This window comes from Etheostoma spectabile, chromosome 15 (assembly GCF_008692095.1).
Source record: "Etheostoma spectabile isolate EspeVRDwgs_2016 chromosome 15, UIUC_Espe_1.0, whole genome shotgun sequence".
In the NCBI taxonomy this organism is placed as follows: Eukaryota; Metazoa; Chordata; class Actinopteri; order Perciformes; family Percidae; genus Etheostoma; species Etheostoma spectabile.
Window position 1 is genome coordinate 1,888,301 of NC_045747.1, and position 27,086 is coordinate 1,915,386.

At 39.6% G+C, this 27,086-nt stretch overlaps 4 protein-coding genes and 1 non-coding gene across 7 annotated transcripts in view; 2 read left to right on the plus strand and 3 right to left on the minus strand.

Annotated features, from left to right (window-relative positions):
- rrp7a (ribosomal RNA processing 7 homolog A) overlaps positions 1–954 on the minus strand; it is a 3,263-nt gene extending 2,309 nt beyond the window's left edge. Inside the window, exons 1-2 of the mRNA XM_032536673.1 lie at positions 855–954; positions 524–666 (exon numbers count right to left, since the gene is read on the minus strand). Of these exons, the coding sequence (XP_032392564.1) occupies positions 524–666; positions 855–918 (207 nt within the window). The 5' untranslated portion in view covers positions 919–954. The remainder of the gene's footprint in view (positions 1–523; positions 667–854) is intronic.
- Positions 955–2,141: 1,187 nt separating this feature from the next.
- On the minus strand, positions 2,142–8,585 carry poldip3 (polymerase (DNA-directed), delta interacting protein 3). Of its 2 annotated transcripts, none has more exons than XM_032536670.1 (10): positions 8,483–8,585; positions 5,449–5,549; positions 4,891–5,321; positions 4,728–4,778; positions 4,497–4,574; positions 4,137–4,358; positions 3,881–3,958; positions 3,648–3,777; positions 3,351–3,417; positions 2,142–2,809 (listed from the first exon to the last, which is right to left on the minus strand). In XM_032536670.1, exons 1-10 carry the CDS (start codon positions 8,581–8,583, stop codon positions 2,599–2,601), a joined length of 1,470 nt encoding a protein of 489 aa, XP_032392561.1. In that variant the 5' UTR covers positions 8,584–8,585; the 3' UTR covers positions 2,142–2,598. The 2 variants fall into 2 exon arrangements, with proteins under 2 accessions (XP_032392561.1, XP_032392560.1); XM_032536669.1 differs by having other exon boundaries at positions 4,891–5,330.
- Positions 8,586–9,519: 934 nt separating this feature from the next.
- Positions 9,520–9,673, plus strand: LOC116703820 (U12 minor spliceosomal RNA). Its single transcript, XR_004335521.1, has one exon. It is a non-coding gene; the product is annotated as a U12 minor spliceosomal RNA (small nuclear RNA).
- Positions 9,674–11,195: 1,522 nt separating this feature from the next.
- Positions 11,196–23,165, plus strand: fam234b (family with sequence similarity 234 member B). 2 transcript variants are annotated; one of them, XM_032536666.1, is made up of 13 exons: positions 11,196–11,364; positions 16,378–16,920; positions 17,991–18,104; positions 18,239–18,406; positions 19,067–19,185; positions 19,282–19,432; positions 19,659–19,800; positions 20,073–20,267; positions 20,418–20,496; positions 20,606–20,773; positions 20,962–21,082; positions 22,165–22,394; positions 22,497–23,165. In XM_032536666.1, the coding sequence occupies exons 1-13, from the start codon at positions 11,223–11,225 to the stop codon at positions 22,497–22,499; spliced, it is 2,175 nt and encodes a 724-aa protein (XP_032392557.1). In that variant the 5' UTR covers positions 11,196–11,222; the 3' UTR covers positions 22,500–23,165. The 2 variants fall into 2 exon arrangements, with proteins under 2 accessions (XP_032392557.1, XP_032392556.1); XM_032536665.1 differs by having other exon boundaries at positions 22,165–23,165.
- Positions 23,166–23,396: 231 nt separating this feature from the next.
- ndufa6 (NADH:ubiquinone oxidoreductase subunit A6) lies at positions 23,397–25,688 on the minus strand. The gene is made up of 3 exons (XM_032536675.1): positions 25,459–25,688; positions 23,849–23,964; positions 23,397–23,623 (listed from the first exon to the last, which is right to left on the minus strand). Exons 1-3 carry the CDS (start codon positions 25,595–25,597, stop codon positions 23,492–23,494), a joined length of 387 nt encoding a protein of 128 aa, XP_032392566.1. The 5' UTR covers positions 25,598–25,688; the 3' UTR covers positions 23,397–23,491.
- Positions 25,689–27,086: the final 1,398 nt, after the last annotated feature.

Below are 27,086 nucleotides of genomic sequence, written 5' to 3' on the forward strand. Positions count from 1 at the left end.
TACAACATTCAAAATATTCAATTTGCAACATAACAAAAATCAAGAAAAAAATAACAGCAACAATATCCGGGACCATTCAACTAAAAAGGGTTAACTTCACTTCAATTTTTTTGTCTCTATTTCTAAAAAACAAATGCGCTATTGATCACGAGAGGCGGTTTTTGACCATTTTCCCAAACATTTGTCACTTTTGTCAATGTTCTTTTATTGTTTGCTTTTTTTTTAAATGCTATAAAACTAAAAAAAAAAAAAATATTACAAAAAATTAAATTTGAGTTAAAGTAGTGAACTGATCCTTTATTTTACTTGTGAAGAGCGTTGTAGGGAACCATCCAAGTTATTCATTTTTTGACGATTTGATTGAAAGAAAAAAAACAATTTCTGATATAGAAGCTTTTTGAAAATTTGACCCGAGGACAACAGGAGGGTTAAAAAGAGCATTGATATAGGAGAACGGGTCAATGTGACCCGAGGACAGCATGAGGACTAGCCTGTATCCGTGTCTTAGTAAAGTGGGGAGTACCTCGGAGCAGTACGGGGGGGTGTTGAGAACGAACAGAGTCCGGTCCAGGGGCCGGTGGGAACTCTTCTCTGCCCGGACTTTGTGCTCTTTCACATACAGCTCGTGCTGTGCAACGCTGTCGGAGCTGAACTGTAAGGACAGCACTGCGGAGAGAGACAGAGACAGAGACCAGGTCAACCCGAGGACAACACATCACCCGGTCCAGTCCCTTAGTTTCATACGTAGTTATCACTTATCAGGAAAAACGAGACAAGACAAAGTTCTGTTCGAGGATCAATCAGTGTTATCGCATAATATTTATGTTAATATTCTCAGTTTTGTCGATGTATACCTGTAAATCCTCCAGGAATGACACAAGGCTGGCTACTGGCATGTTTCTTCTTGGACGGCGCCATTTTGGAGTGACCTTTCACACCGGAAGTACAACTAAAACCAAGTACGTAGATGTTTTCCCTTTCAAATCAATACAACACAACTCAAATCACATAACAATTTAAACAAAAATTATATATTTACCAATGACGTGTGTTAAGGATTTCCCAATATAGCCATCTTGTCAAATTTTTTTTTATTACTTTGTGTTTTTATTAAAGATGGCAAAGTACTTTATTACCATTTTCAGTAAAATCACAAAAATTGGAAATCTGAAGAAATCTGCTTCTATTACATTTCCAGTCATTGTTAATTATTTAAGGATATCTCAAGGTTTATTTTTCGAACTTTTAGTTTAATTTTGAGCACATCGCCTACAGTATTCCAGCTTCAAAATAATTACTTATTACTTTTGGCTGTTGGGTTTTGATTGTAAATATGAGCTCCATGGCCAAAAGAAAAGTAGCTAACAATCTAAATTTCAAAGCTAAGGTAAATTAATAAAATTAGGCATCTAAAAATCGGGACAACTGCCGTGGCAGTTTTAAGAAAGACTAAATGCTGTAGGTTAGTACAGCATTCAGACTGATCTCTAGAATAATGCACTACTACCATCATCATCATCACCATCATCATCATCATCATCATCATCATCATCTGGCATGCAATAAAGAAGAGTCTCAATCAACATCTACAAAGCTAAATATTTAATGGCGACATTTCACAGACATCTGACCTCTCTAGTCTCTTGACTGACATAGCAAGAAAGCAACAGAAAGTAATTTACAGTCTTTGAACAAATCAAGTGTAATGTATGCTAGGAGGAATTAAAACATATACTGCTTCAAAACTGGACAACCAAGTAAAACCAGTCACAAACTGAGCACACATGAATCTGGATGCTACACTGCTGGTAAAAAACAAAAAATATATCAACTTGACTGTTTGAAAGCTGGTTTTCTAGTATTATAGCGTTTCAGTCATGTAGGCTAGGAACACCTCGTATCAGGTAGATGTTCGTTAGAGTTGTAGCAAAGTTTTGCTAAAGACAGCTTTCAGTGTCCAGCCTAATCCGATCGATATGGTTTCTAAAGTACTGTGACATTTTTTCCCCCCCAATATTTTTGTTTGGTCTTTCTTCCGTTTTACGTTTAGTCTGTGCGCATCCAGAAAATCTGAAAAGAGGCAGACTATAACTGACACAGCTGTGTGGATGTACAAAGGCTTTAACATGACACATCTCTCAATGACAATGCTGCTCGGTGTCTGCCAATTAGATTTTGTTGTCTTTCTTCTGCACAGTCATTTTTTTTAGATGTGGGGTGGAGATTAACTGGAATATATATGTATATATAAAAAAAAAAACATTCAAATGAGCTGGTACGCAAATGACTAAATCAAAAAAAAAAAAAAATCCCTACACATCCAGTTTGATTTGGCATACCCCACCACATTGGATTAAAACAACAAATCACATCACACTTTCTTCCACTAGTCCATCCCAGAAACAAACGGGTAACATATGGATATCACAAAACAACGATTTTGCGTGTCCACGATTCCCCGTTCAGAGAAGTCATGAATATCAAACGTGTAAAAATCGGTTTCATATTGAGAGAATGTGGGCGGCCTGCTGTCAACATGAAACACTGAGAATGCAGTAATATGTATTTGAACAGACGTCTATTCACACTAGACATGAGCTATATCTTGATGCGAAAGGCAGTGGCCTGTGAGCTGGGGGGCTCAGTGGTGGAGGTGGACTGTGCGGTGGACTTGAACAGAGCTTTGAGGATGGTCTGAGGGTCAACCTCTGGAGTAGGCTGAGAGGAGGCTCGCTGGCCGAAAGGACGAGTCAAAGAGGCCGGCAGACCGTCTTTCTTTGTGCTGCTGCCTGGAGTGTCACTGAGCCTCCTGTAGGAGTCCAGAAGAGAATGTCACAATCATAAGGGCATGAAACAATATGCAGTTACACATCTCTTTGTTTAATAAAATCTATAACCTTTGTGTATCATTTCTTTTTAAGTAATAGTTACCATACAAAAAGACATTACATTTGTTAGACTTGAGTGGAAATTGAAAGCCACAAACATAGCAACAGCCAATGGCATTCACATTTCAATGTGACGCTAGATTTCATCAAATTTGTATCCAAAAAGGTACTTTGAGTGGTCATTTGGAAACAACATTACTTAGACTGACTAATCCAATCACAAAATGGCTCATCTGAGTAACTGCTTCATCTGAGGCAGCTCAAAGAACCACGTGCCAAAAAACGCAAATGCTTTTTCAAATAAATATAAGTATTTGCAAATTGAATAGAAGGAAAGTCAATAATAATAATGAATGGTTAACATGAAGTTCAGTCACAGCTCATAGGAAATATGTGGCTGTTAACACTGTCAACTACAGATTAATTTGAAATGACGGACTGAAGCCCTGCAGGACCACTTACAATAGAATGGGCTGATCAGAAGTGATGACATTTCCCTGAATATGAAGGTTACACTTCATGGGTTGACCTGGAGGGAGGAACAGAAGAAAAAAAATAAGAACAAAAAACACCTGAACTCTTCTACCTCAGCTGTTCTTTAATTCAACTTTTTTTTTTTTTTTTTTAAATGTATACACTAAGGGACATCCCTAACCAGCAAACTCAGTACTGTAGGCAGTGACCTGCATGCAAGACAGAAGCTAGTGCACAAACGCCAGAGAGCCATTTGATGTGTGCGTCCTTGCTACTGGCACTCACCGTCCAGGCAGCGATTGTTGTACTTCCTGTATGCGCTCACGGCATCCTCTTTACGCACAAACACCACTTCAGCCACGCCCACCTTCACCAGCCGCGCTCGCTTCAAGGCCCCGCACACACAGAACAGTTCCTGAGGACAAACACACACCAAATGATTCAATTTAGCAGTCAGCACATCACTGAAAAATCAAAACATAAAAAAAGGTTCTTGGCAATCAGCGTGTTTTACTCACAACTATGTCTTCCTCGGTGACTCGGGGGTGCAGGTTGTTTACGGTTATTTTTGTCCCCTCCAAAGGACTAAAAGTAGGCTAGAAAGAAGTATGAAAAAAAAACACATGATCAAGCATATGCAATGAAAATGACCGACAAAAAAAATGTGTGCAAGCATATAAAAATTACACTAATAATACTAATATTTTGTGGAGACAAGTACAAAGGTAGGGATGGAGTGCATACTGAGCTACAGATGCAATCAGGAATGTTTACCTGAGGGGGAGCAGGAGCTGTTGTGGTGGTTTCTGCTGGGCTTTGCTGGAGAGTCCTGGAGACTGGTTGTAGGGCTGCAGCTGAGGACCGGGTAGCAGCCATGCTGGTGTTGGGGCGGGTGGGAGCCACAGGCACAGGAGGACGCGGGGCTGTGTAAGCATCGTTTTTAACCACCTTGGTGATTGGGGCTGACATGGAGAATGCCGAGCCCACTGTACCTGGCTGTATAAAATAAAAGGAATTGAAAAGAAGAGTTTAATGCAGGAGACGAGACACCAGTTGTGCAATAATTTAAGTTTGTGTTTGAGTCTCTGTTCTGATTTATGCAGGTCAGGTCACCGGTCATAAATCAGTTCTTACCCGTGATTGTAGCATGTTATTAGCCGTAGTGATCTTTATTTGTTTATTGTGGGGGCCATCAGGCTCATTTGAGAGAGGCTGTGAGAGACAAAAAAATATATTTTAAAACTATGTTTAACAATCTTAGCCAGTATAAGAGGGAAATATTGTGTTCTCTTTCAGAGGAATATTTTTGTCATCAAAAGTTGACGACTCATGTTGAGCAAAACATTCCAAGAAAAACAGCTCTACCTGCGAAGATGGACGTATTCCAGCCGACATCCCCGCTCCTAGTGGGCGTTGCTGTGAAAAGAACAAACATTAAACCATACAGTAGGCATGTCAGTGTGGTTTTACACTTAAACAAGGTTGTGTCACTGATCTTCCAAGAACAAAGTAACTCATTTAATCTCACCTGGATGGTCTTAGTTATTTTTAGGGGTGGTGCAACAGATGCCTGTGTCCCTCCAATGCTCCTCTTGAGGCTCAGTCTATCACGAGCATCCATCATTCTTTTATTATTGCTTAGCTGTGGCGTTACGCTGCCCCTCACACTCAGTCCTCCTTGAACATTCGGGCCAAACTGCCTTGTGTTCACACTGGCAAGATTGTTGTTGGTGTGTATCTGTATCTGAGGCACAAGTGTCTGGCTCTGCAGATGGTGTGTTACTGCCGCCTGTTGCGTTATATGTGCAGGGACATTGAACTGATTCTGCCCCTGTTTGCGTGAGTTGATCATCTGACGGGCATCCTGCACTCCTCCTGCTCCTCCTCCTGCACCTCCTCCCCTGCCACGGATTTTAAAGCGAGCATCTTTCTGACCCAGCTTTTCTCTGGCATCTTTCACTTGAAAAACTGAGAAAATGAAGAAAGAAGATTGAGGGTGAAATTAGTATTAATCCCCAAAACCTCCTGATCAGTTGGCTTACACTAAATATAAGGCACAAGTAAACTTAAGCAATAATGTCCTTACCTGCTCCTCCTCCAAGCCGCTGTCTGACATCATTAGCTCCAATCTTCTGGCGGGCGTCAAAGCTCTTGCCAACTCCTCCAGCACCTCGTCCAAACATGGGTCTGACAAAGAAAAACAAAGTTTCTTTAAAAAGGTCTCACAGTGTGAAAAGTAAAGTTTTTATAGCTTTAATGATTATAAAGCAAGTTTGAGGTGCTGTATAAATATGGTGAAAGTGTCAAAACTCTCAATCAACAGAGAAATGCACACAACCTATATTTGTAATCTGTGACTGTTGTGAATATGTTTCATTCAATTCTCTAAAAACTCTGAATAACGGTTCTCTCATCTGTATCAATTAGTATCATAAATGGTAACACTGGTTTTGTTTTGTTTTTTTTCTTCCTGAAGATTTATCTGCGTGAACTAACCACAAACCAATCTATGCTATGGAGCCATTTTCTTATCTATCTTTTCTTACATCTAGGGCCTGAGCTCATCACCGCAAAAAAACATGCTTGCATGCACGTGTGCATGTTGTGTTTAATGACATGGATTCATTGATTCTAATGACATGGACTGTGTCTGATGACATTGTGTCTTACATGGATTCAAGGTTTTCTAAACAAAACTTAACAAAAGATGGCGCAAATCCGACCTTTCACGAGTTGGGAGCGCAATGTTCCATGACACACACCATTCCATTCATGCTGACTAGTAGCCTATATGGGAGAGTACCTGTGTAATGGCTCCCGTTCTCAGTGGAGGTAGACACATTAATAGAGCCCGGCCGATATATCTGCACCCGATATAAGGCATTTCCTGATCTATCAGTATCTGCATTTATAATGGCCAAACATATACTATATATATATATATTTTTAAACGGACGTCAACCATTTTATGACTGTTGGTGATGCATAGTTTGTCCACCAGAGGGCGGTATACAACATCCCTGTTGGCAACAAAGATTTTTTTTGTTAATGTGTTATTGTTCAAAGGACTTAAAGTTTCATATCTTAAGTTTGTATTGTTATACATTTAATTTATCAGAACCTTTATTATATGTTGATGTTCCTCTGTTCCTCTAACCCATAAAACAATTTATATTATTTTAGTGAGAACCCATAAATAACTACAAATAACTAATGTTAGGGAAATAGGTTTGTTTTGTAACATATTTCTGGATTTTTTAACATATCGCCGGTATATCGGATTTTTAATTAACCAAATATCTGTATTGATCTTACACATTAACACATTACAGTTGCAGTGTTTACCATTGCACATTAGTCTAACAGCTAGCAGAGTTTACTTCTGTTTATAGCTTTATCCCGATAACACCGCACGGCGCGCATGCACGTTGCGTATCCTAAAACAGATCGGCCTATTGGGAGAGAACTACAAGTTAGCAGACTGCTGAGTCGCCTTCTCTGTCTGCTAGCCATGACAATAATAAATTGGAAGGTTTAAGCCAATGTTTTTCTCTGGTAACGCCATTCACTTTACCGGCTATAGAGACAATAGATAAAACATACCGCTCACGCTCCTTGCGCAACCACACGGGCACTGACATTACTCACGTAAGGCACCCTCCCACTCTTGCTCTAAGCTACGCTACTCTCGTTAGGGGGTTGCGATATATCGCACTACCGCAGGAATTTCTTCCTTTTCAACCACGTTAAGTGTATATCCTTGTGTCTTCGTAAACATTATGATCTGAACCCTGCTTTGGGTCACTTCTGTCTATCATAATACCCTACCATGGTCATTGCATTTTTGTAAGTGATTTGAATTTATATTCTTATGTATGTGTGATATACGTGTGTGTTATGGTTATCTTGCTACTGGATGCCTAAAAAGAATATCTAGCTTCACAAGCTCACCACTACTTTCAGAATCACCTCAGATACCAGTAGATGATAGGACACAAACCACAAAACAATCACGATGAGATTGTTTCCTAACAGTGACTTAAAAACAAGCCGTCGGGACTTCTGTACGGTTGTGATGTCACAGTTATAATATATGTAAGTTAGGAATAAAGAGTTGCTACAGTTAGTCATCCTCGGCTGCATTGATGGGATGCAGATGTGAAAAGACCTGGAATCCTTGACCAATCAGAGCAGACTGGGCTTTTTCAGGAGGGGGACTAAAAGATACGGGTTCTAATACAGAGCATTTCAGACAGAGAGCAAATACAGGTATATTCATTCAGACAGGATGAAAAGTGTTTTTTGAACATTAAAGCATGCAAACAAGTTGTGGTAGAAACACAAAATACAAGTATGAACATGACAATGAGCGTAACATGGGACCATTAAGTTAATGAATGGTAACGTTACTACAACACCCATTAGGATTGTGAAGACATTGCTCCATTCCACATGTCGCCGTTCATAAAGAAAAGTGTCAAATATTTTGACCGCAACAAAAAAAACAATTACTTCTTCCATAAAACACATGTAATGGCTGTCGCACTGGGCTGGGCCTTGCTATTTGCGCAGACAATAAGACAATACATTATGGCTTCTGTACTTGCTCACACAATACGTGAGGGACCATAATAAGTGGTTCTAAAATATTTGTTTAAACGAGCGACCACCTTGGTTTAACCCAGGTCTTCCAACAACCACATTATGTGCAAACATAAATATTAACTTGCTAACTAGCTAGCTAAGCCTGGCGAGTAAAGCTACCAACATAAGCAAACTGCACGCAGCATATTCCGTTTGTCCGTTGTCGTGACTACTAAACCTTTAGTTTGGTTAAAAATTGAGTTTGGTTGCTAGCCCACATTTACCAAATTTTAGCGATGAATGGCTTCAGACATAAAGGCCTACAGCTAACGCTAGTTCAAAGCTTAGCTAGCCTCGCTATAGCTAACTCTAGCTAACGATTCAACGTTACTCGCCGTTTGCTGTTATGGAATTACGTTAGCTAGCTAGCTACCAACAGCACTTAATTCGCTGCTTTTAGAAATGTTATTTAATGTGGCTAATTCCTTAATTCGCGAACATCCATTTATGCATTTATGCAGCTATAGTTTCAATACCGTTTTGCTGGTGCCTTGAGGTTAATACCGCGCTGTCGTATAACTTCATCCAAAGAGACGTCTGCCATTTTCTCACAATGCCTCACAGCGCATGCGTGCATCAGAAATTTTAGCCAGGGCTACGGAAAACGATTTGGCTCAGAAGGCAATGAGTGATTTTTTTTTGTATTATTTGGAAAATTCCACAATCACAAGAAAAAATAGGCTAAACTTTGTAGATTTTATCAAGAACTGCATCAATATGACAGCACTATAAGAAAACTTAAAAATAAGAAGGCCATTAAGACTAATTTTATATTTAAGACATTTCTCATAGACCAATGATACATTGATTTGAATTTGTGGACATTGTTTCGGGGTACATAGTTCTGATTAAATGTTGTTTTTCTGATAATTTTGGATCATTATTTACATGCACAATACCGTCTAGATGCAGCATACAGGCTTGTTGAACTTGTATTGCACATATTAGACTAAAACCTTTTAAATTAGAGGTGTTGTATGTAGTGCGTCGGCTGGTCTTGAAGGACTGCAATATATTTTGCGATCCACCAGATGTCCCTGTGTTCAGTTTTTAATCCCAAAGCTTTGAATTATTTTCGAAAAAAAACAGAAAGAACGCCTAAACTCTGCATTCGTCCAACTCCATCACAAAATAGCAACAATTATTTGTCATCGTAGGTTGGTTTTAAAATCAAGTAGGAAGATGTCGATGTACTGCAGTACTGTTGTGAATAACACACAGACGGGATTGGTTGGAAATCCGCGATCGATTGCTCTTGACGAAATGCAAATGTGCATGCTACTGTACCCATGAGCCTTTGCGCGAAATAACAAACAGCCCAGTGCCTTGGTTTTGCGCAATAAATAGAATTAAGGTTCGTATAAAAACGTATTTGACCTTTAATCTCTACAAATCGATGTTTGAAACACGGGCAACTGTTGGTGGAAACAGAAACGAACTGCTGCCAGCGACGCACCGTAACAGAGAACACCCGGGCGCTGTGACTAGACCCGTCTTCGACGTTTGACTGGTCATGCCTTAAACTGATGAGTAAGGAAAATAACGACGCGGGGTGACGCCCGTGTCCTCGTAAACATAACGAGAAGAATTTTTGAAAGGGCATAGGTCCGACTGCTGAGGTGACTCGCCTACTTTGTGAGATGCCTCGCAGCTCCAGGACCTTCCCCGACCCCCTCACCTGTTAAATAACAACATCACAGACCAAGGGACGGAGACAAGTCCTGACAGATGATACTTTCTTTCCCCCCCCCCTCTACCATCAGGAGGACTGTGTGGGGGCTCAGTGCAGTACCTGCTTAGTTTGATACATAACAATAATAATAGTGATAATAAAGCTTTGTTGCAGACACATCATACAGCATGAAAAGGAGACACAAACATACAAAACAATTCCATATTCACCTGTAGGACATATATTAGAAGTGTATCTATGACAGCTTTTCAGAGGACTGACTAAGGCTTCAATTGTATGGTTTGTATTGGTATATGTAGTATATGTAGTATATGTAGTATATGTACCGCATACAATGACAATAAAGATCTATCTATTACTGTCAAATGATACAGTATCATTTATTTAGACAAGGCAGCTTTATTTGTATAGCACATTTCAGCAACAAGGCAATTCAAAGGGCTCTACATAAAACATTTAAGAGCACTTAAAAAAGTTGAATATAAAAACAGATAAAATACGAGAATTAAAGTCACAGTGCAGTATAAGAAATAAACAATTATTTAAAGAACGGCAGCATAAGAAAAGAAATGACTGTGGCTCTGGGGACAGAAGCAGACGTGTGTGTTTTTTTAACACTCAAAGACACTTTGCAGAGTACATCAAAAGAAAAGTACGAGCTAAAAATACAGAGACACACATGACTCTAACATTGAGTGGACAGAGGGTGCAGTCAAGGATGTGTTTGGGGGAGAGAGTTCCGGAGGGAGGGGCGGCTTTGGAGAAGATCCGCCCCCGGTCCGGCGCTCAGGTCCTGGGTGGTAGAGACAGGAGGCTCCCGGGAGGAGCGTGCTGGGGACAGACATGTAAATAGTGGCTGTGCTGTAATAGCTGAAACGGTTAACACAACTAATGTTTATTTACAACTCTATGGATCAGATGGGAGACAAATCTAGATTTGAAAACCGGATTGTAAGATGCAAACCCTCAGAGGTTTGGACAGTAGACTTGGATCTTACGCAAATCAACCTAACAACATAAAGAAGAGTAAAATGGATATGTAACGAAATAGAAAACATTAATAGTACAAACTACGCCCTTTGACGCAGAGTCACTGATAAAAAGATAAAGTAATTCAAAGGAATGTTGTTGGCATGTGGGCCAAACCGGCCGTGGGCTACGTGCCGTCACTGTCCACGTGAAAAACCAGCACGCACAGCAGATGGATTCTAGCGATATCACTAGATCTCGCGGTTCTGTGTTAACAAACCATCTGGCGCGTCAACAAGGCATTTAAATTGGTCATTGGTCATGAAATATATTTCATATGTAGTTTAACTAAAAATAATGGATACTGATTTGCCTAAATCCAGTCTATATAAATCAAAGTATACATAACTTCTTTTTATTTTATTTTATTTTATTTTTTTACTAATGTGTGGTATTGTCATAGACCGAAGGGGTATAAATCATAGACCGTTAATATCAATAATATACAGTCTATGGGTGTAATGCATAATATCTAAGGACCTCCAAATCCCAGGATGCATTTGGGCAGGCGCAGATCCAACCTGCTGGGTCGAGTCCCCTGGAGCTCTTCATCACCGCTGCCTCACACGTTGCCGTCTCTCGGAACCGTTGGAGGAGAAATGGCTGCAGCTCTGTCCCGTGCCCTCAAATTACCCGGTAAGACATGGATACGTGTTCCAGCTAGACCGCTAAACACGCGGAACCGACTCTGGGAAATCATTGACACCACATGTTATCAGTCAGGACTAGGTGGTCCGTCTGCGGTCCTGCTACTCAGCTCTAACGGTAGACGTGCAATCTATTCATCTGATGCGCTGCTCCGTCGCACTCATTTGTAGTAGTATAGTATATGTTCAGATTTACGTGACTAGACATGTCTTCTAAAGGATGTAAGGTTCATTTAAAGATGTCTGTGTTCATAGAGCTATAGAGAGAATCTTTCTGTCAAAGCGTCTCTGCAGCACATTAGCTAGCTGCTAGCTAATGTGCTGCAGAGCAAACAATCAAAGCATAATAAGAAATGTTACGTTTGACGTCAGGCACAAATATTGTACTGTGCATATATTTACCAACGTTTCCTATGTAAAAACTAAGGATTTGCATTAATAGTTGTATTATTGGAGCCTAATAGTTGTGTTAAATCATTATGTTTTTAAAATGTTATTTTGCTGTTCTTTTAGAGGTCTCCAATTATGAGCAGGCTACAGTAATAATTTATGGGTTTTTTTTCATACATCAAAATCAGAATCAGCTTTATTTGCCAGGTATGAGGACACATACGAGGAATTCTGCTTTGGATCGTCTTGCTCACAATGGTCTTACTCATACAAACAAAACAAACAATGCATACACACTAATATATACACACACTAATATATAAACACTAATATATACACACAATAATATATAAACAGTAATATATACACACAGTAATATATACACACACTAATATATAAACACTAATATATACACACAATAATATATAAACAGTAATATATACACACACTAATATATACACACAATATATACCACAATATATATAAACACTAAATATACCACACACTAATTATAAACACAAAAACACACAAATAAAACACTAATTATACACACAATAATATAAAACACTAATATATACACACACTAATAATCACACACTAATATATAAACACTATATATACACACAATAATATATACACACTATACTACACACACTAATATATAAACCACACTATATATATACAACACTAATATATATACACACTAATAGACACACTTATTTTACACACAATATTCACACACTAATATATAAACACTAGTATATACCCACACTATTATACACCCAATATATACACACACTATAAATACACCATATATACACACAAATATTACACACACTTATAATACACACTAATATATACACACAATATATACACACACTTATAAATACACACTAATATATACACACAACTAATAAACACACACTTATAATACACACTAAATATAACACAAATATATACCACCACTTATAATACACACTAATATATACACTATACACAGAAACGATATAAACAGGTTGAGACAAGAGTGCAAAGTATCAAAGTATGCAGGAGTAAATTATAATTTGATAGTTATAATTGTTTTAATTATGGAGCATAGTGCAAAGGGTGCTGGAATAAATATGTTATTATATAAGTATTACATTACAATATGAATAGTATGAACAGCTCCGAAATAGAGAATGAGAATGATGAATAAATAATAAGTGGAACCAGTAAACAGACTGATTAGAGACAGTGTTGCTGGGTTACTGCACAGGAATTGAATAATAACTGTAATAGTTGTAGTAGTAGTAGTAGTAGTATATGTAGTAGATATGGTACAGATGAGGTAATAGAAAGAGTAACTTTATTCTCATGTATGTTAAACTACAGAATATAAAACATGTTGCCATGTGTTTAGTTTTATGTGCCAAAACAGATTAAGATATATGTATTTTGTTAAATACTTTAATTGTTTAGTTACTTTAATTAATTAGTTTTTAATTGTGTTAATTACATGGACTTCTTATAACTGTGGTGTTTGAGTAAGGGAGAGTATTTGAGTAAAATGCTTTAATTATGACCTACAGAGGAACAACAACCATTAGGAGCCAGACTAAACGAAGGATACACCTCTATAATGCATCAGTGTTTGTGGGATTATATACATAAAATAATATACAGTACATATACTTTTGAATACTTTTATTGCAATTCCTTCACTTAATTAACAATCCATTACCGTACAAAGCAGTACCATTTTTATTATTTTTTGGGATATGTATGTACATGTGGTTGGACTACATCTGTGTAGTGCTGATAATAATAATAATAATCATTTTTTCTGCACTCTTAGACTTAGGCTGAATCCCATTTCTCCATCTTACCCCTAACCCTTACCCCTTACCCTTTACCCCTACCCCTGCCCCGAACCCTTACCCCTAACCCCCTTACCCCTTACCCTTTACCCTACCCCTTACCCCTACCCTTACCCCTTACCCTTTACCCTTTACCCCTCCCCCTACCCCTACCTACCCCTACCCTTATACCCCTTAACCCTCCCTTACCCCTACCCTTTAGCCCTACCCCTACCCTTACCCCTACCCCTTCCCCTTACCCCTACCCCTACCCCCTACCCCCTACCCCTTTCCCCTTACCCCTACAATTTACCCCTGCACCCTACCCCTTACCCCGTACCCTTACCCCTCCCATTGGCTCTTGAAACCAGTGGTAAGGGCTAGGTCCAAGTCTGCAAGTGTGTCTACAGTGGTGCTCAAAAGTTTACATGCCCATGCTTAAGTTGACTAAAAAGAGAATAAAAACAGTTTTGGAAATTTATTTTATACCTATATTAAAAATGAGGTAAAATCCAACCTTTAAGGACACCAATTTTCTTTGTGATGAATAACGTATTGTAATAAATAAATGTTCTTATTTAAAATACAGGGGGCATAAGTATCATACCCCTTGTTAAATTCCCATAGAGGCAGGCAGATTTTTATATTAAAGGCCAGTTATTTCCTGGATTCAGGATATTATGCATCCTGATAAGTTCCCTTGGCCTTAGAATTAAAATACCCCACATCACTCACATACTCTTCACCATGCTTAGAGAAGGCATGGTTTTATTTCAGTTACTAATACCTGGTTGATTTGCATTAGAGATGATTTTATAGAAAGTATCCCATGCCTATCTCTAAGCATGGGTGAAGAGTATGTGATGATGTGGGGCTATTTTAATTCTAAAGGCCAAGGGAACTTTATCAGGATGCATAATATCCTGAATCCAGGAATACTGCCTTTAATAATAAAAACTGCGCTCCTCTATGGAATTTAACATAGGGGTATGTATACTTATGCCCCCTGTATTTTAAATAAGAACATTTATTTATTTACAATACGTTATTCATTCACAAGAAAATTGGTGTCCTTAAGGTTGATTTTACCTCATTTTTTAATTAAGGTATTAAAATAAATTTCCAAAACATGATTTTTTTATTCCTCTTTTTAGTCAACTTAAGCATGGCATGTAAACTTTGAGCCCCACGTATATGTCGATAGCGTGGGTATTGACACAGTGTCATATGCTATATATATTATATATTTATATATTAATATATAATATTGTTATTTTATGTCAGTTTGGTGGTGCAGAGGCAGTTGTTCTTATCTGTGTAGTACTTAGGTCTGTTTGCAATACATATGTGTATACACACACAGGGTGTGTTATGTATCTGTTTCAGTTATCACCTACAGCTATTCTGATATTCCGATCAGTCGATGCCTGTTGGCCAGTAACCCCCCCCCCCCACACACCCCCCCACAGTCAGTCCCATGATACCAACACAATGTACAAGGAATTAGACTTAGACTTAGACTCCTGCAAGGAAATTGAAATTTCCAGCAGCAGTTTTCAGCAGCTTACAAAAAGATATAAGAATACAGTGCAGAGAGAAAAACTGTAATAATAATAATAATAATAATAATAATAATAATAAAACCTTTGGCTATAAAAAGACCTTTAGCATAAAGTAACAGTTGAGAGCAGTTAGAGTGTCCAGGTACGTATGTATGTAGATTATTAATTATGAATTGCATAGTGAAAGAGTGGCTACCCCTCCTTCCCTTCCTTCCTGTTCGATGCTGTCCTCTTTGCCCCCCCCCCCACGAGTGAGGAGTTGTAGAGTATGATGGCCTGAGGGACAAAGGAGTCCTCGAGTCTGTTTGTCCTACACTAACACTGAACAGGCTCCTCTGGTTGCTCTTGCCTAAACTCTAAGTTGTTGTCCATTATCCCGTCCTCTTTCAGTCACTCTGTTTTCTGATTTGTGCATTTCTGGAGACAACTTTGAAATAAAAAAACCACACATTTAAAAAACAATAATTGGAATAATTGATTATTAACTTATCAGAATCGAGCATCAAATCGTTTTACAGAGAATTGCGATGCATATAAGAATTGATTATTGTTCCCACCCCTAACATCTGTACATATATACATACTGTATATACTGTACACTCCCCAACTTTTACCTAAGAAACATAGGAGTTGATTTGTGTATAAAAAAAGAAAAGGTAATGCATGCTTAACTTAAAACACAATAACTTTAGTTCATTCATTGCTATTCATAATTTGTATGTGTGTGTATGTTTGTGCGCATATTTACTCCTCTTAGGTGCATGAAACTATGCATGTCCAATTATGTTCTTCTTCCCCGACCCGGCTCTGCTTCTGTTCTTCTTTACATCGATCTAAATTCCTCGTACTTTCTTGTTTTAGTTATTGGCTTTATATTGTATCCATTTAGCCCCGCGTCTTTCATACTCAAATTCTTCATTTCTGATTCTGTATGTTATTCTCTCCATTTCTAAAATGTCATGCATTGTTTCTTTCCATGTCTGGACTGTGGGTATTAATGGTTTCAGCCAGTTTCTTGTTATCTGCGTCATGGCTGTCATTCTGAAAATTCTATATAAATACTGGTCCGTCTCTTCTTTTAGCTCAGATGGGGATTTTCCTAGGATTATGTGTTTTGGATTAATAGTTTGTTTTTTATTGCCGTTATAACCAGTTGCCAGAATGACTTTGACATAATATATTTGTGTATCAATAATATGTGTCTCTGTGCAGGGAAGAAGGGCTCGGAGCTCGGGGAGTACGACCCTCTCACCCAAGCAGACAGCGAGGACGAAAGCGAAGAGGATGACCTCGTGCTCAACTACCCCCGAAATGGCCTTGGCAGGGACAGCTGCCTCGGCGCGGGCTCCTCACAGCTCCGGGGGGGCAGATCGGGAAGACTTGTGGGGGCCGAGGATGAGGCACAGGACGACGAGGAGGAAGACGAATGGAGAGAACGACTCCCCAGCAAATCCAGGCAGGACAGAGACGACCTGAAAGGCACGCAGTACTGGAACCACAGGGACTCGGGCAGGGACAGGGCCGGGGAGGACAGAGGAGGGCCTGGGCCAATGGGGGCTGCCGGAATAGGGGTTCATAGTACTGATGCGGAAGAGAAGAGGGTGAGGATGAGGCATGCGGTCCGGAGTGCCTTCTTCCTGGTGCCTCTGGTCTCCGCTGCTATGCTCGTGCTGCTGTGTGCATTTCTGATTCCGTGCCAGAAGGGAACGCTGGAAACGAGGCCGCAGTGGGAGAGGGCCCTGGGAGATGCAGTAGGTAAAGAGAATAAAACCAAAGATTGATACATCACTTACATGCATTTTCATCAACAAAGATTACTGAAGAGTTTAAGGCCCTGTCAGGGCTGTGCAATTAATCCAAATTTAATTGTGATTATGATTTTGGCTCCCATCACAAAAACAGAATAATCAAGAAAAACAATTATTTAGGTCATTACGTTTTAAACTCTTATTTTCTCTTGTGTTCTGAATGAAAAAATAAAGTTTTAATAGGAAAAGTATTAAGGCAAATTTGACAGTTGTATGTGTTTTTTTTTTGTTTTTTTTACTGTTGATTTATTTAACTTTTTCCACTGTTTTGAAGTTCAATGATTGCAAAATCTTTCCAGGAGTCAACGAGTAATTGTGTTAAAATATTGTGATTTCATTATTGACCAAAATAATCGTGATTATATATTTTTTCCATAATCGAGCAGCCCTAGGCCCTGTACTACTTTCCCTATATGCTTTGCCTCGACCTTACACTGGCCCTACACCACATGTTCTCTTTATAAAGATTTACCAGGAGTCTTTGTGGCTAGACAATGCTGGCTCACCCATTAATTAGTAAAACTGTTATTATACAGGATTGTAAGCTTTGCCAACCACATGCTCTGTTTCAGCATGCACTATGAAAGCATTGTAGAGCGGCAATACACACAAACTCGACAGGATTGAGTTGTAAATGACTGTATACAGTTTTTTACCAGTATGTTAGAAACTGAACGTGGACCGCTCAGTCAAGAAATGGAATCATTCATGTTTTAATACTTGATCATAGGACCGCAACTAGCGATTATATTCAATATGAAATAATCAGTTGATTATTGTCCCAATTAATCGATTAGTTGTTTGGTCTCTAAAATGGTGATCAGTGTTTCCCAAAAGCCCAAGAATACGTCCTCAAATGTCTTGTTTTGTCCACAACTCAAAGATATTCAGTGTACTGTTACAGAAGCCGGAATCAGAAGATTTTAGCTTTCACACATTTGTTCCCACGTCAAAGCTTCAGTCAAACACTGACAAGGATTCTACTGGTGCTCACTTTGTTGTGGTTTCTCTGTCTAGGCGTCACGCCACCTGCACTGGCGCTGTGGGATGTTGATGGGGATTCAGTGGAGGATGTAATCCTGGGTGTAACCGAATGGTCCAACGACACCCGTCCCATGCAAGGGAACAAAAGTATGTGAGGAATTCTTTGGACGCCCTTCACTCTAATATCTCATCTGCTTTCTCCTCCTTTAATCTTTCTGAGTTTTGCAGATGCATTGTGTTGTCCTGGTTTATTCATTAGTTACGTTCATTCTTAAACCCAGTTTACAGTGCGGTGGCCCTGTCTGCGGTCAGCGGGCAGGTGCTGTGGAGGAAAGTCATGCGGGAGACTGTGATGTACATCCAATCTGGTCTGCAGTACAGCACCCAACAGTCACCTGTGGTGCTCCTCATCAGCAAGTCCATCCTCATGTTAGTCAACAGCACCTCAGGTATGGAGACCAGCCAAGCTACATAGGTTTCTGTCTGTCTGTCTGTCTGTCTGTCTGTCTGCTTTATGTGCAGATCACAGGATTTATTAATAAGTAAAACCTCTACAAACTACTAGATACTGAAAAGAGAAAGAGACCGTTTTTTTGAAGTGTGAAGGCAAAAAAAAAAAAACACGCCAGAATTTGAAGAATTTGCCTGTAGCTCTCCCTCTCCGTAACATGGGCAACACCTGCACATTACAGCCAATAGGAAAACACTTTCTCTTTCTGCCCTGACCTGTAATCGGCCATAGTCTCTGTCATGGCTAGATTATCTAAAGCCTAAAAACAGAGCCAAGAGGAGGTGCAAAAGTCTAGTTCATATTTTAAATTTAGAACTTGAATTACAAGAGGTTGAAAGATTGCCAATGTCGATGACAAAGAATGGTGCCTACACTAAATAAAGTGCCTTCTAGAGCTTTAATTGGGTTTAAAAATGAATCCTTGTTGGTGCAACGCGTTATCTGGTTATGCTAAATGTGCTAAATGTGCAAAAAATGCACGTTTGAGCAAAATTCCTCTCAGCCTCCAGTTCCCCAACCAGTCAAGAGTAGTAAGTCGATAAGGACAACCCACCTGTTGCATTCAGCGGATCAACAGAGGTTTCTTTTCATTCCCCAGGGGAGAACTTGCGACCGGTACTGCTTAAGAACATTGAATCCCAGGCGGTGTTACTTCCAGACCTCCAGGGCGACTCAGTGCCAGATCTGCTAATAGCAACCCTGCCTGCAGATGATGCGGTACAAGTGATCATGAGCTGAAAGTGTACAGATCACATTTCCATACATTTGTATTCGGTGACTACAAACCTTTTTTTCTGCTCCACTCGTTTTCAGGCTTCAGATCTCTTCCTGACGTTGATCTCCGGGCTGACGGGGGCAAAGCTTGGACATCCCGTGCCTTTCAACCTGACTGGGCAGGGAAAACTGATCGGTCCTTTGCTGCATGAGACACAACAAGGGGCATACTACATCCTCTTTGGACTGGGTAAGGGAATCAACCAGCAATATGAATATAAAGATCAGTCTCTATGCGTGTTCAGGCAGTGGCATTATTTTGGCTGCAGCTATGAGGGTACAACTTGCCATAGAAAAAGAACAACTCTCTCATGTTGTTTTAGCATTATGGAGTGACTTATTCAGTTAACTTACTGTACATTACATACAAATTATTTAACTGCAGGTTCACAAGCTTTGTGTTGATGTCTTTTTAGGTAACGTAGAGGCCATCTCTCTGTGTGATATCTACACTCGTGCCACTGGCGAACTACCCATAACCCTGGCACTTAGAAAGAAGGATCCAGGGTGGGAGGGACTCAAGAAAACCAATTCCTCCTCCTTCATACCCATTTACAGGTACATCTCAGTGACGTTGCTCTGACTTGCTTAGAATTGTCTTATCTTTTTACTATAAGCACTTTGAAAATGTCATTTGCAGTCGCATTTGTCTCACATAATTACAATGTGACAATAATCGAAGCATGTTGTCATACTATTCAGTGAATTAATGGGATAACATGCTGTTTAATTTCCTGGGTTGTATCCACAGTGAAAAAAAGATGGCAAGACTGGTTATTACTTATCAGACAATTTACGTCAAATTCCCACCTTTGCTATCTTCTCTCTAGAGGATTTGAGCGCGTGGAGTTCCTGCTCCCTCTTGTGGCTGGTTATGGCAACGACCACAACAGTCTGGACACTGTTTCTAACCTCAACGCCACCAAAAGTGACTGGGTGCTGGTGTATGGCTCCAGCAAGCTGTCAGTGCTCAGACAGAAGGACATCCGTAAAGAATGGACCTTCAACTCAGCTCCCATTCACAGGTAAAGCCTGCTGCGTACTATCGCACTACTCACTTCCACCATAAATCCCAAATTCACAACACTGTCTACGCTTTTTGAACTACTGGAAACAAAGGAAGTTGTACATCACAATGCAAAATCTCCCTAAAATAGTTTTTTCACATCTCACAGCCAACCAGCCCCAGGACACTTCAACGATGATGCAGTTCTTGATCTTTTCATTCAGCATTCAGCAAACGGCATCATGAAGGTAAAACAAGTCTTTTTTTTTTTTAAATCAAGGCTCAAGTTAATGCAAGGGCTGAAGCACAACAAACGAGGCTTCTCTCTCTCTCTCTCTCTCTCTCTCTCTCCCTCAGGCTCAGGTTGTTGATGGGGCCCATGGGCATCTTCTCTGGTCAGCAGAGTTCGTGTGTCCTCGTTATGTTTTGGAACCTTCCGCAATCACCACCTCCACTGGCCAATCAGCTTTCCTTTTCTGGGCCAGCGATCCAATCAAAGCACAGAAGAATATTACCAAGACAACAGTGAGTCTGCCGTAGAGAACCACAAGATTATTATTTAGACAAATCTATTAATGGAAAAAAAGTATCTACTTATAGAAATGAGAACGAGCCTGCCGTTTATGAGTCATATGCACACTTCAACTTACGGTATTGAGTTTGAGCTGGAGGCATTATTTAAAAATACCCAACTGTCCACGCTGCCTGTGTAGGTGGCCCCAGGTGTTGCTGCAGCGGAGCCACTCATCAGAAAACTCTTCCTGCTGCACCCTGCACATCCCAAAATCCTGCTGGAGCTCACCAGTACCACGGACACCGCCGTCACCTCCGCAGGTGAATGTTCAGATCTAATGCAGGACCACGTCTGCTTAAATGCATAGATAGTGTGGTATAATCTTTATCATTCACTATCCAAAAGTCTGATCACCAAGCAGTCTTGAAAAAGGGAGTCAGACGCCTGGGTAGCTCACCTTGTAGAGGTTTACTCCTCAACGCCGCGGGTTCAACTCCGACTAGGGCTGTAACGATACACCAAGTGCAGGGTTTGGTTCGTATCCCACGATTTGATACAAACCTCAATTCTTTTTTTGGGGGCGTTTTCAGTAAACGTAATACAACTTTTTTCTGCCAAATGGCATTGTTTTGTCATTTATTGCATCCCACTTTGCAACACAGTTATACAACAGATACCTTATGTATTGATATTGATTGACTTCAATATGGATCAATCCAACACCAGATTCTTTGAACCCCAAAATCATTTCAGTGGTTCAGTAACCCATTGGAATGAGACATAAGAATACTGGTAATGGTAACATTAATGGACAATTCCGCTCCCAACTTGCAGGGGGAACGAAGAGGAAAGGTGCTCTGGTGCCAACAGTAAAGCTGCTGGTTGACAAGTAGCTAACGCTAACACGCTCAGTTATTTTTAGTATGATTGTTTTGACCACGGTTAACAACGCTGGGCTAACCCACGAATTCACAAAGTTAACTGTACACCCGTGTGCAGAAATAAACAATAAATGTAAAAGAAACTATAACATAAATAAACCAATATATACAACATAATTGTTTAAGTTTACCCGTGAACTCTGAATACTTTTCTCTACTCTCTTCTGCCATCTAGTGGCTCTCATTAAGGCATTGCCATCACTAATATATATATATTTTTTTAAATCTGAATTGAATTGTAACCTTAAAATCAAATTAGATTGTGACACCCTTGGTCTGGAAAAGTATTTTGGTAAAAGACGGCAACATATTACCTACACAGTAATACACAAAGGGAAGTTTGGGGTCCCCCGCAACCCGATACCGGATAAGCGGAGAAGATGGATGGATGGATGTAATACACATGTTCTAGTAATACAAATGTTTTACTTCCTATTTTCTACTACTTTGTGTCTTGACAGTGAGTTACCAGGAGCATCAGAAAGACGCCTCCTACATCACCGTATCCTCCCGACCTACGCCCTATTCAGAGCCCGGCGCTCGGATAGTCAAGAGCATGAGCCTCAAAGCTGCCATCACCAAAGGACAAATCATCCGACTAGAGGAAAGCACCAAACAGCCCGGCGGAGCGGTTAAACCTAGCGTGTTTGAAGTCAACAAGTTCTTCAGGGGTTTGTCCTTTAAACGCCAGGTAAGAAAGACCCAAGTGTGAGATAGTTCAGATTATTTGAGTGTTGATCTCAGTCTGATTGATTCCACTCAATGATAAATCTCCTAACTGTGTTTGGTTTAGTGAGGAGCCACCACTGCGTCACAGGAAGCAGTGCAACTAAAAAAGGACTGAGGACGAAAAGGGACAAAAGTCTGTGGATAGCTCTGCAATAAGGAGACACTGAGGAGTTATTTAGAGCTGTAGATATACCAAGTATGAATTTCATTTCTGAGATTTCTTTTCTGTAAAAAGGATTATTTGTAGGTAGGTTTTTGTTTGTATTGTTATGGTTTATGTTTGTACAATGATAATGCTTAATTAAATTATTTGACTTTGGGACATTTCAGTGAATGTTTACGATTGTTTGGACTTGATGAGAAGAGTAACTTCATTCTGTTGTTTACTATCGACAGATAAGCACAATAATCCTGATGAAAGAACATGTAATGCAGCACTCATACCTCTTCCAAGGCCAGTATGTTTATGTGGTGCCATCCTCCATCCCTCGTATTTTGTTGTAATAAAGCCGCTAACGGTCATCTTTCCGCTCATCACCAAGTTAGTAGTATAGGGAGTCTGTATATATTTAACGCCGTGTACAGTATTTATTGAATTGTTTTAACATTTTGTTTTTTTTCTTCGTTTAATTTGTTGTTGAATATCTTTTCTCAGAAGCTGTTTATGGCATTTAAATGTAAGCTGCAACTTCACAAATCGCAAAAGAAAATATGAAAATCAATTCTTACGGCATCATGTGTCCTTTCTTTCACTGTCTCAAATTATGTATTAATTTCAATTGTCAATGTATCCACATAAGTAACCACAGCGTCGATTTAACACAGAGACATAAACTGGCATTAACAAGGAGCAGTTCACAACACTCTCTGTGGATCAGGTTTGAGTGTGTGTACTGTTGGAACTGTCCCCTTAAGAATAAACCCCAATAACCTTTAACCTGAATAAAAGACACAGCCATTGATATGTGAGTGTTAAGTGTATATTTACAGTAAAGGGGAACATCTGTCACACTGGACACAAGCAAAGAGGGGTCAGAGGTCAGCAGACAGCAGCACAGTTCATGGGTCATGACCCCTGTAGAATTTGGACAGGAAATCAGTGGCACGAGGTTCCTCAGACTCCTGAAAATAGCGCATTACGTGAGTCTTCTGCTTCCAGACATGGATTGTTTCCTCGAGTTCCATTTTCCCCTGCGGAATAAATAACATACTAATTAACAAAAGTTCAACACACCATGGAAGACACAGTAGAGTGTTTCTCCCAGTAGTAGTTTGTATTGGGATTTTGGCGAAAACAGCCTAATAAAGCAGACTCCAAGGACAAAATTAAACATCTAGTGGTTTCAATTGGGAAATTAAAATCATTATGGTTCACGCAGTTCCCAGATCAGTAGAGGGCTGTTTTTTTTTTTTTACCTTAATGACTAACATGTCGATCACACGGGGGTCAGAGACGTGCTTGTTCTTGTTGAACATCTCCCTCACTTTGTCTCTTCCCTGGCGCGTTGTGATGTCCAGCTGGAACGTTGCCACTGTAAAGAAAGAGATACAAACATAAAGTCACTCCGTTTTCACCACAACTACATCCAGGGGCTCATTTTTGCACAGACCCCTGAGGTGTGGCTGTTATGATAATATAATTTTCTTCAGAAAAAGAAGAAAGCTTTGTTGGATAACCAAGCATTCGGTAGAAAGCAAGAAAAGTATCCACGTTTACATTTAATTGCAACAGTGTCACTTTCAAAATAAGTCTTTAATGCAAATGATTCCAAATGTACAAGTTTATCTAATACCCAAGCTGTGTGGAAGGAGTTCAATCATTATCATGACATATAAAGAATTTTACAAAACAAGTATCCTGCCCTTATCTTGAGTTATCCTGGGACCCAAATGTGGACAGCATCCAACCTGTCAGCACAATGGAAACTAGACCGTTTGTGCCTCTCAAGTATTAACTGGAGCTAAATGTCCACATAAGATGATCAGGGCCCTAAACAAAAAAATATATACACATTTAAATAACAATCCTCTTTACCAAGTGTGTGTGTGTGTTGCAAGGAGAATTAAGAACATTGCACCATAAACCAAAAATCGGATCCATGTCATCTTGTATGCCTCTGAAGACATAACACAGGTGTTTTATTCTGAATGATTAGACCTCTGCTCTGGTTGAAGGTGGACTACAGGTTTAATGGGAATGTATTAGGTCACAAATCATCTACTAATAAGAATAATATAGGTGTAATTACAGTCTAAACACATCCACACAGTCCTGGGAAGAGGTTTAATCAGCCTGATTACCACACACACACACACACACACACACACACACACACACACACACACACACACACACACACACACACACACACACAACACACAACACACACACAGGTATGGGTTGTTCAGAGCTTTTAAAGTCCACGCCCCTCTAAGTTTGGTTGACACCCACATGAAAACACTGGAAAAGTCAAATGTGTAAATATTGCAACCGGCAAATACCAACGGTAAGAAGTAATGAGCATAGACTGAAATATGAATATATAGTCAATTGTAATGACTATGAGCTAATAGTGAAGTTTACTCAAGGAGATGTGATGTTTTTTTCATATGTAAGAGTGTACAGGGACGATGGAAACGTTGGGTTGTTTCTGTTTGTTTTTTATGTACAGTAGGGTTTTAAAAGAGTATCAGTGTGTAGTATTTTCCAACACTTATATATAGGTCGATAACATAAGCATGCAAATACATATGTGTTGTTGAAGTTTGAACCGAATTAGTAAATATGCAAACATGCATTTTGGGAAAGGGGGGTTCTGAATATTTAATTACATTAAGTGACAGCGTTACTATGAAATGTTGGACAACACATAACCTTAGCTAGCATCTGCTAAACGTATTGTTAAAGTTGTTGCTGTTTGCTAGCGGCTAACGCAAGTCGCTATGCTGGACTTCTTCATAGACACGACCTTGACGCTGCTTTTTATATAACGGTACCTTTTAACGACCACGGCGGACCGACATACCTGTGTTAGGGACCTCTCGGTACCAGGCTCGATACAGCTCCCGGGCCCTGCGTTTCGCTTCGTCCACGTCCCGGCTAAAAATTGGTTTTACAACTTTACCAGCACCAGCTGCAACTCGGGTCGCCGCTGCGGACGCCATGATTGCTGTCGTTACAGCGTTTCCGGTTTTACATAGTCCATGGTATTCATGATGTTGAGAAACACCGTGCTGCCACCTGGTGGACTGGCACGAGCCAGCAGCAACAGCAGGGCAACTGTCCACACACAGTACATGATTTAGGATCTTTAATTGGGAGCCATTTTTAATTGCTGCAAACCAGCAGGGTTGACTCTGAGCCTGTAACCCCAATCCATCAGGGGTCCAGCAACACGAGTCACACCTGTTGCTTGCTTCTAGAAAACTCTCTTGAAGCAAAAACAAAACACCCCAAAAGCTAATACAACAGCCAAACCTTACTAAGCATGACCTAGTATTTTATAAATAAACACATTGCTAATAAGTACAGGATGTTCCAATTTTTCACATGGAGCCTGGTTCAGTAAGAGTTTGATAAAAGAGTGCCGGTAAAGCACCTCGGCACATTTAGGACTCTTTAAATCATTAATCAAACAATCAATTGTAACATAAAAATCTTACATATACAGTCTATGGTTAAAATAAATGTTACTTTAAGAAACCACATTTCACTGTTTTCGATGTTTTTAGAGAAGTTCTATTCTGCTCCAAAACAATGAATGCTGTTATGCTGAACGTGCCATACTGAGGTGGTTCCAATGGTTTTGTTCATTCAAAAATGGAAATGATGTGGACTAAATATTAGAAACACATTTGCTTTTAAAGTTGTTGCACCCTCATCTCGGTGTGTGCGCGCTACAGTCGGTTTAAACTAGATCATTTTGTAAGTATGACTAAGGACTATGACCACTTAACGTACATGTTCTGTTGCTGAACACTGCTAATTCATTGTTCGATGTAATTTGCGGTTTTGTTTTATGTCAGTTGTTTATTCTTTTATGTGAAACTTTGTATGCTGCCTTCTTGGCTGGTTATGGGGATTCTGAATCTCAATGGAAATATCCCTGGTTAAAAAAGAAAACACATATCAATGTTTAAAAAAAAAAGGATAACCCACAAAAAAATGTTTCTTTAAAGTGTCTTTTTTGGACTATGCCTTGCTGCTGTGACATTGTAAATTTCCCCGTCGTGGGATTAATAAAGGACTTTGAATCTTGAAAACACACAAAGAACTTAAGTCTTGACAAAAACATTATCTTGGTGCTATGTATTGCAGGGCCATTGCATCGCATTTACTACATCATGCAGCTTGTTCCATTTTTCTTGAACTACAATGCATAATCTTTGCGTATTGTTAATGTATGTGTGGACACAACTGGTATAAAATGAGTAACATAAGCTTCTGTGTATGTCTAGTTTGCAGAAGCAGGTGTACAGCATCTCTATAATGACATGTATGCACAGCAGTTTCTTTTGAACTTATTTTATTGATTGCAAAAAAATGTGTATAATTTACAAAGATATGGGCTCTACAGTACATTAAATATGAAAATAGTTTCAAAAGGCAGGTAGATTAGGTCATTTTATCACAATTCATACTGTCAATAAAAAA

Bases quoted from the DNA above. Each gene is read 5' to 3' on its own strand.
- fam234b (XM_032536665.1), top strand. From the start codon at position 11,223: ATGCATTTGGGCAGGCGCAGATCCAACCTGCTGGGTCGAGTCCCCTGG. The intron at 18,105-18,238 runs GTATGTGAGGAA...TCTTAAACCCAG, and splicing joins TCCCATGCAAGGGAACAAAA to TTTACAGTGCGGTGGCCCTG. The intron at 19,433-19,658 runs GTAAGGGAATCA...ATGTCTTTTTAG, and splicing joins CTACATCCTCTTTGGACTGG to GTAACGTAGAGGCCATCTCT.
- ndufa6 (XM_032536675.1), bottom strand. From the start codon at position 25,597: ATGGCGTCCGCAGCGGCGACCCGAGTTGCAGCTGGTGCTGGTAAAGTT. The intron at 23,965-25,458 runs GTATGTCGGTCC...CTTTCTTTACAG, and splicing joins CCGAGAGGTCCCTAACACAG to TGGCAACGTTCCAGCTGGAC. The intron at 23,624-23,848 runs GTAAAAAAAAAA...TTTATTCCGCAG, and splicing joins TCGACATGTTAGTCATTAAG to GGGAAAATGGAACTCGAGGA.
- poldip3 (XM_032536669.1), bottom strand. From the start codon at position 8,583: ATGCACGCATGCGCTGTGAGGCATTGTGAGAAAATGGCAGACGTCTCT. The intron at 4,779-4,890 runs GTGAGATTAAAT...TTCTTTTCACAG, and splicing joins AAATAACTAAGACCATCCAG to CAACGCCCACTAGGAGCGGG. The intron at 3,418-3,647 runs GTGAGTGCCAGT...TCCTCCCTCCAG, and splicing joins CAACAATCGCTGCCTGGACG to GTCAACCCATGAAGTGTAAC.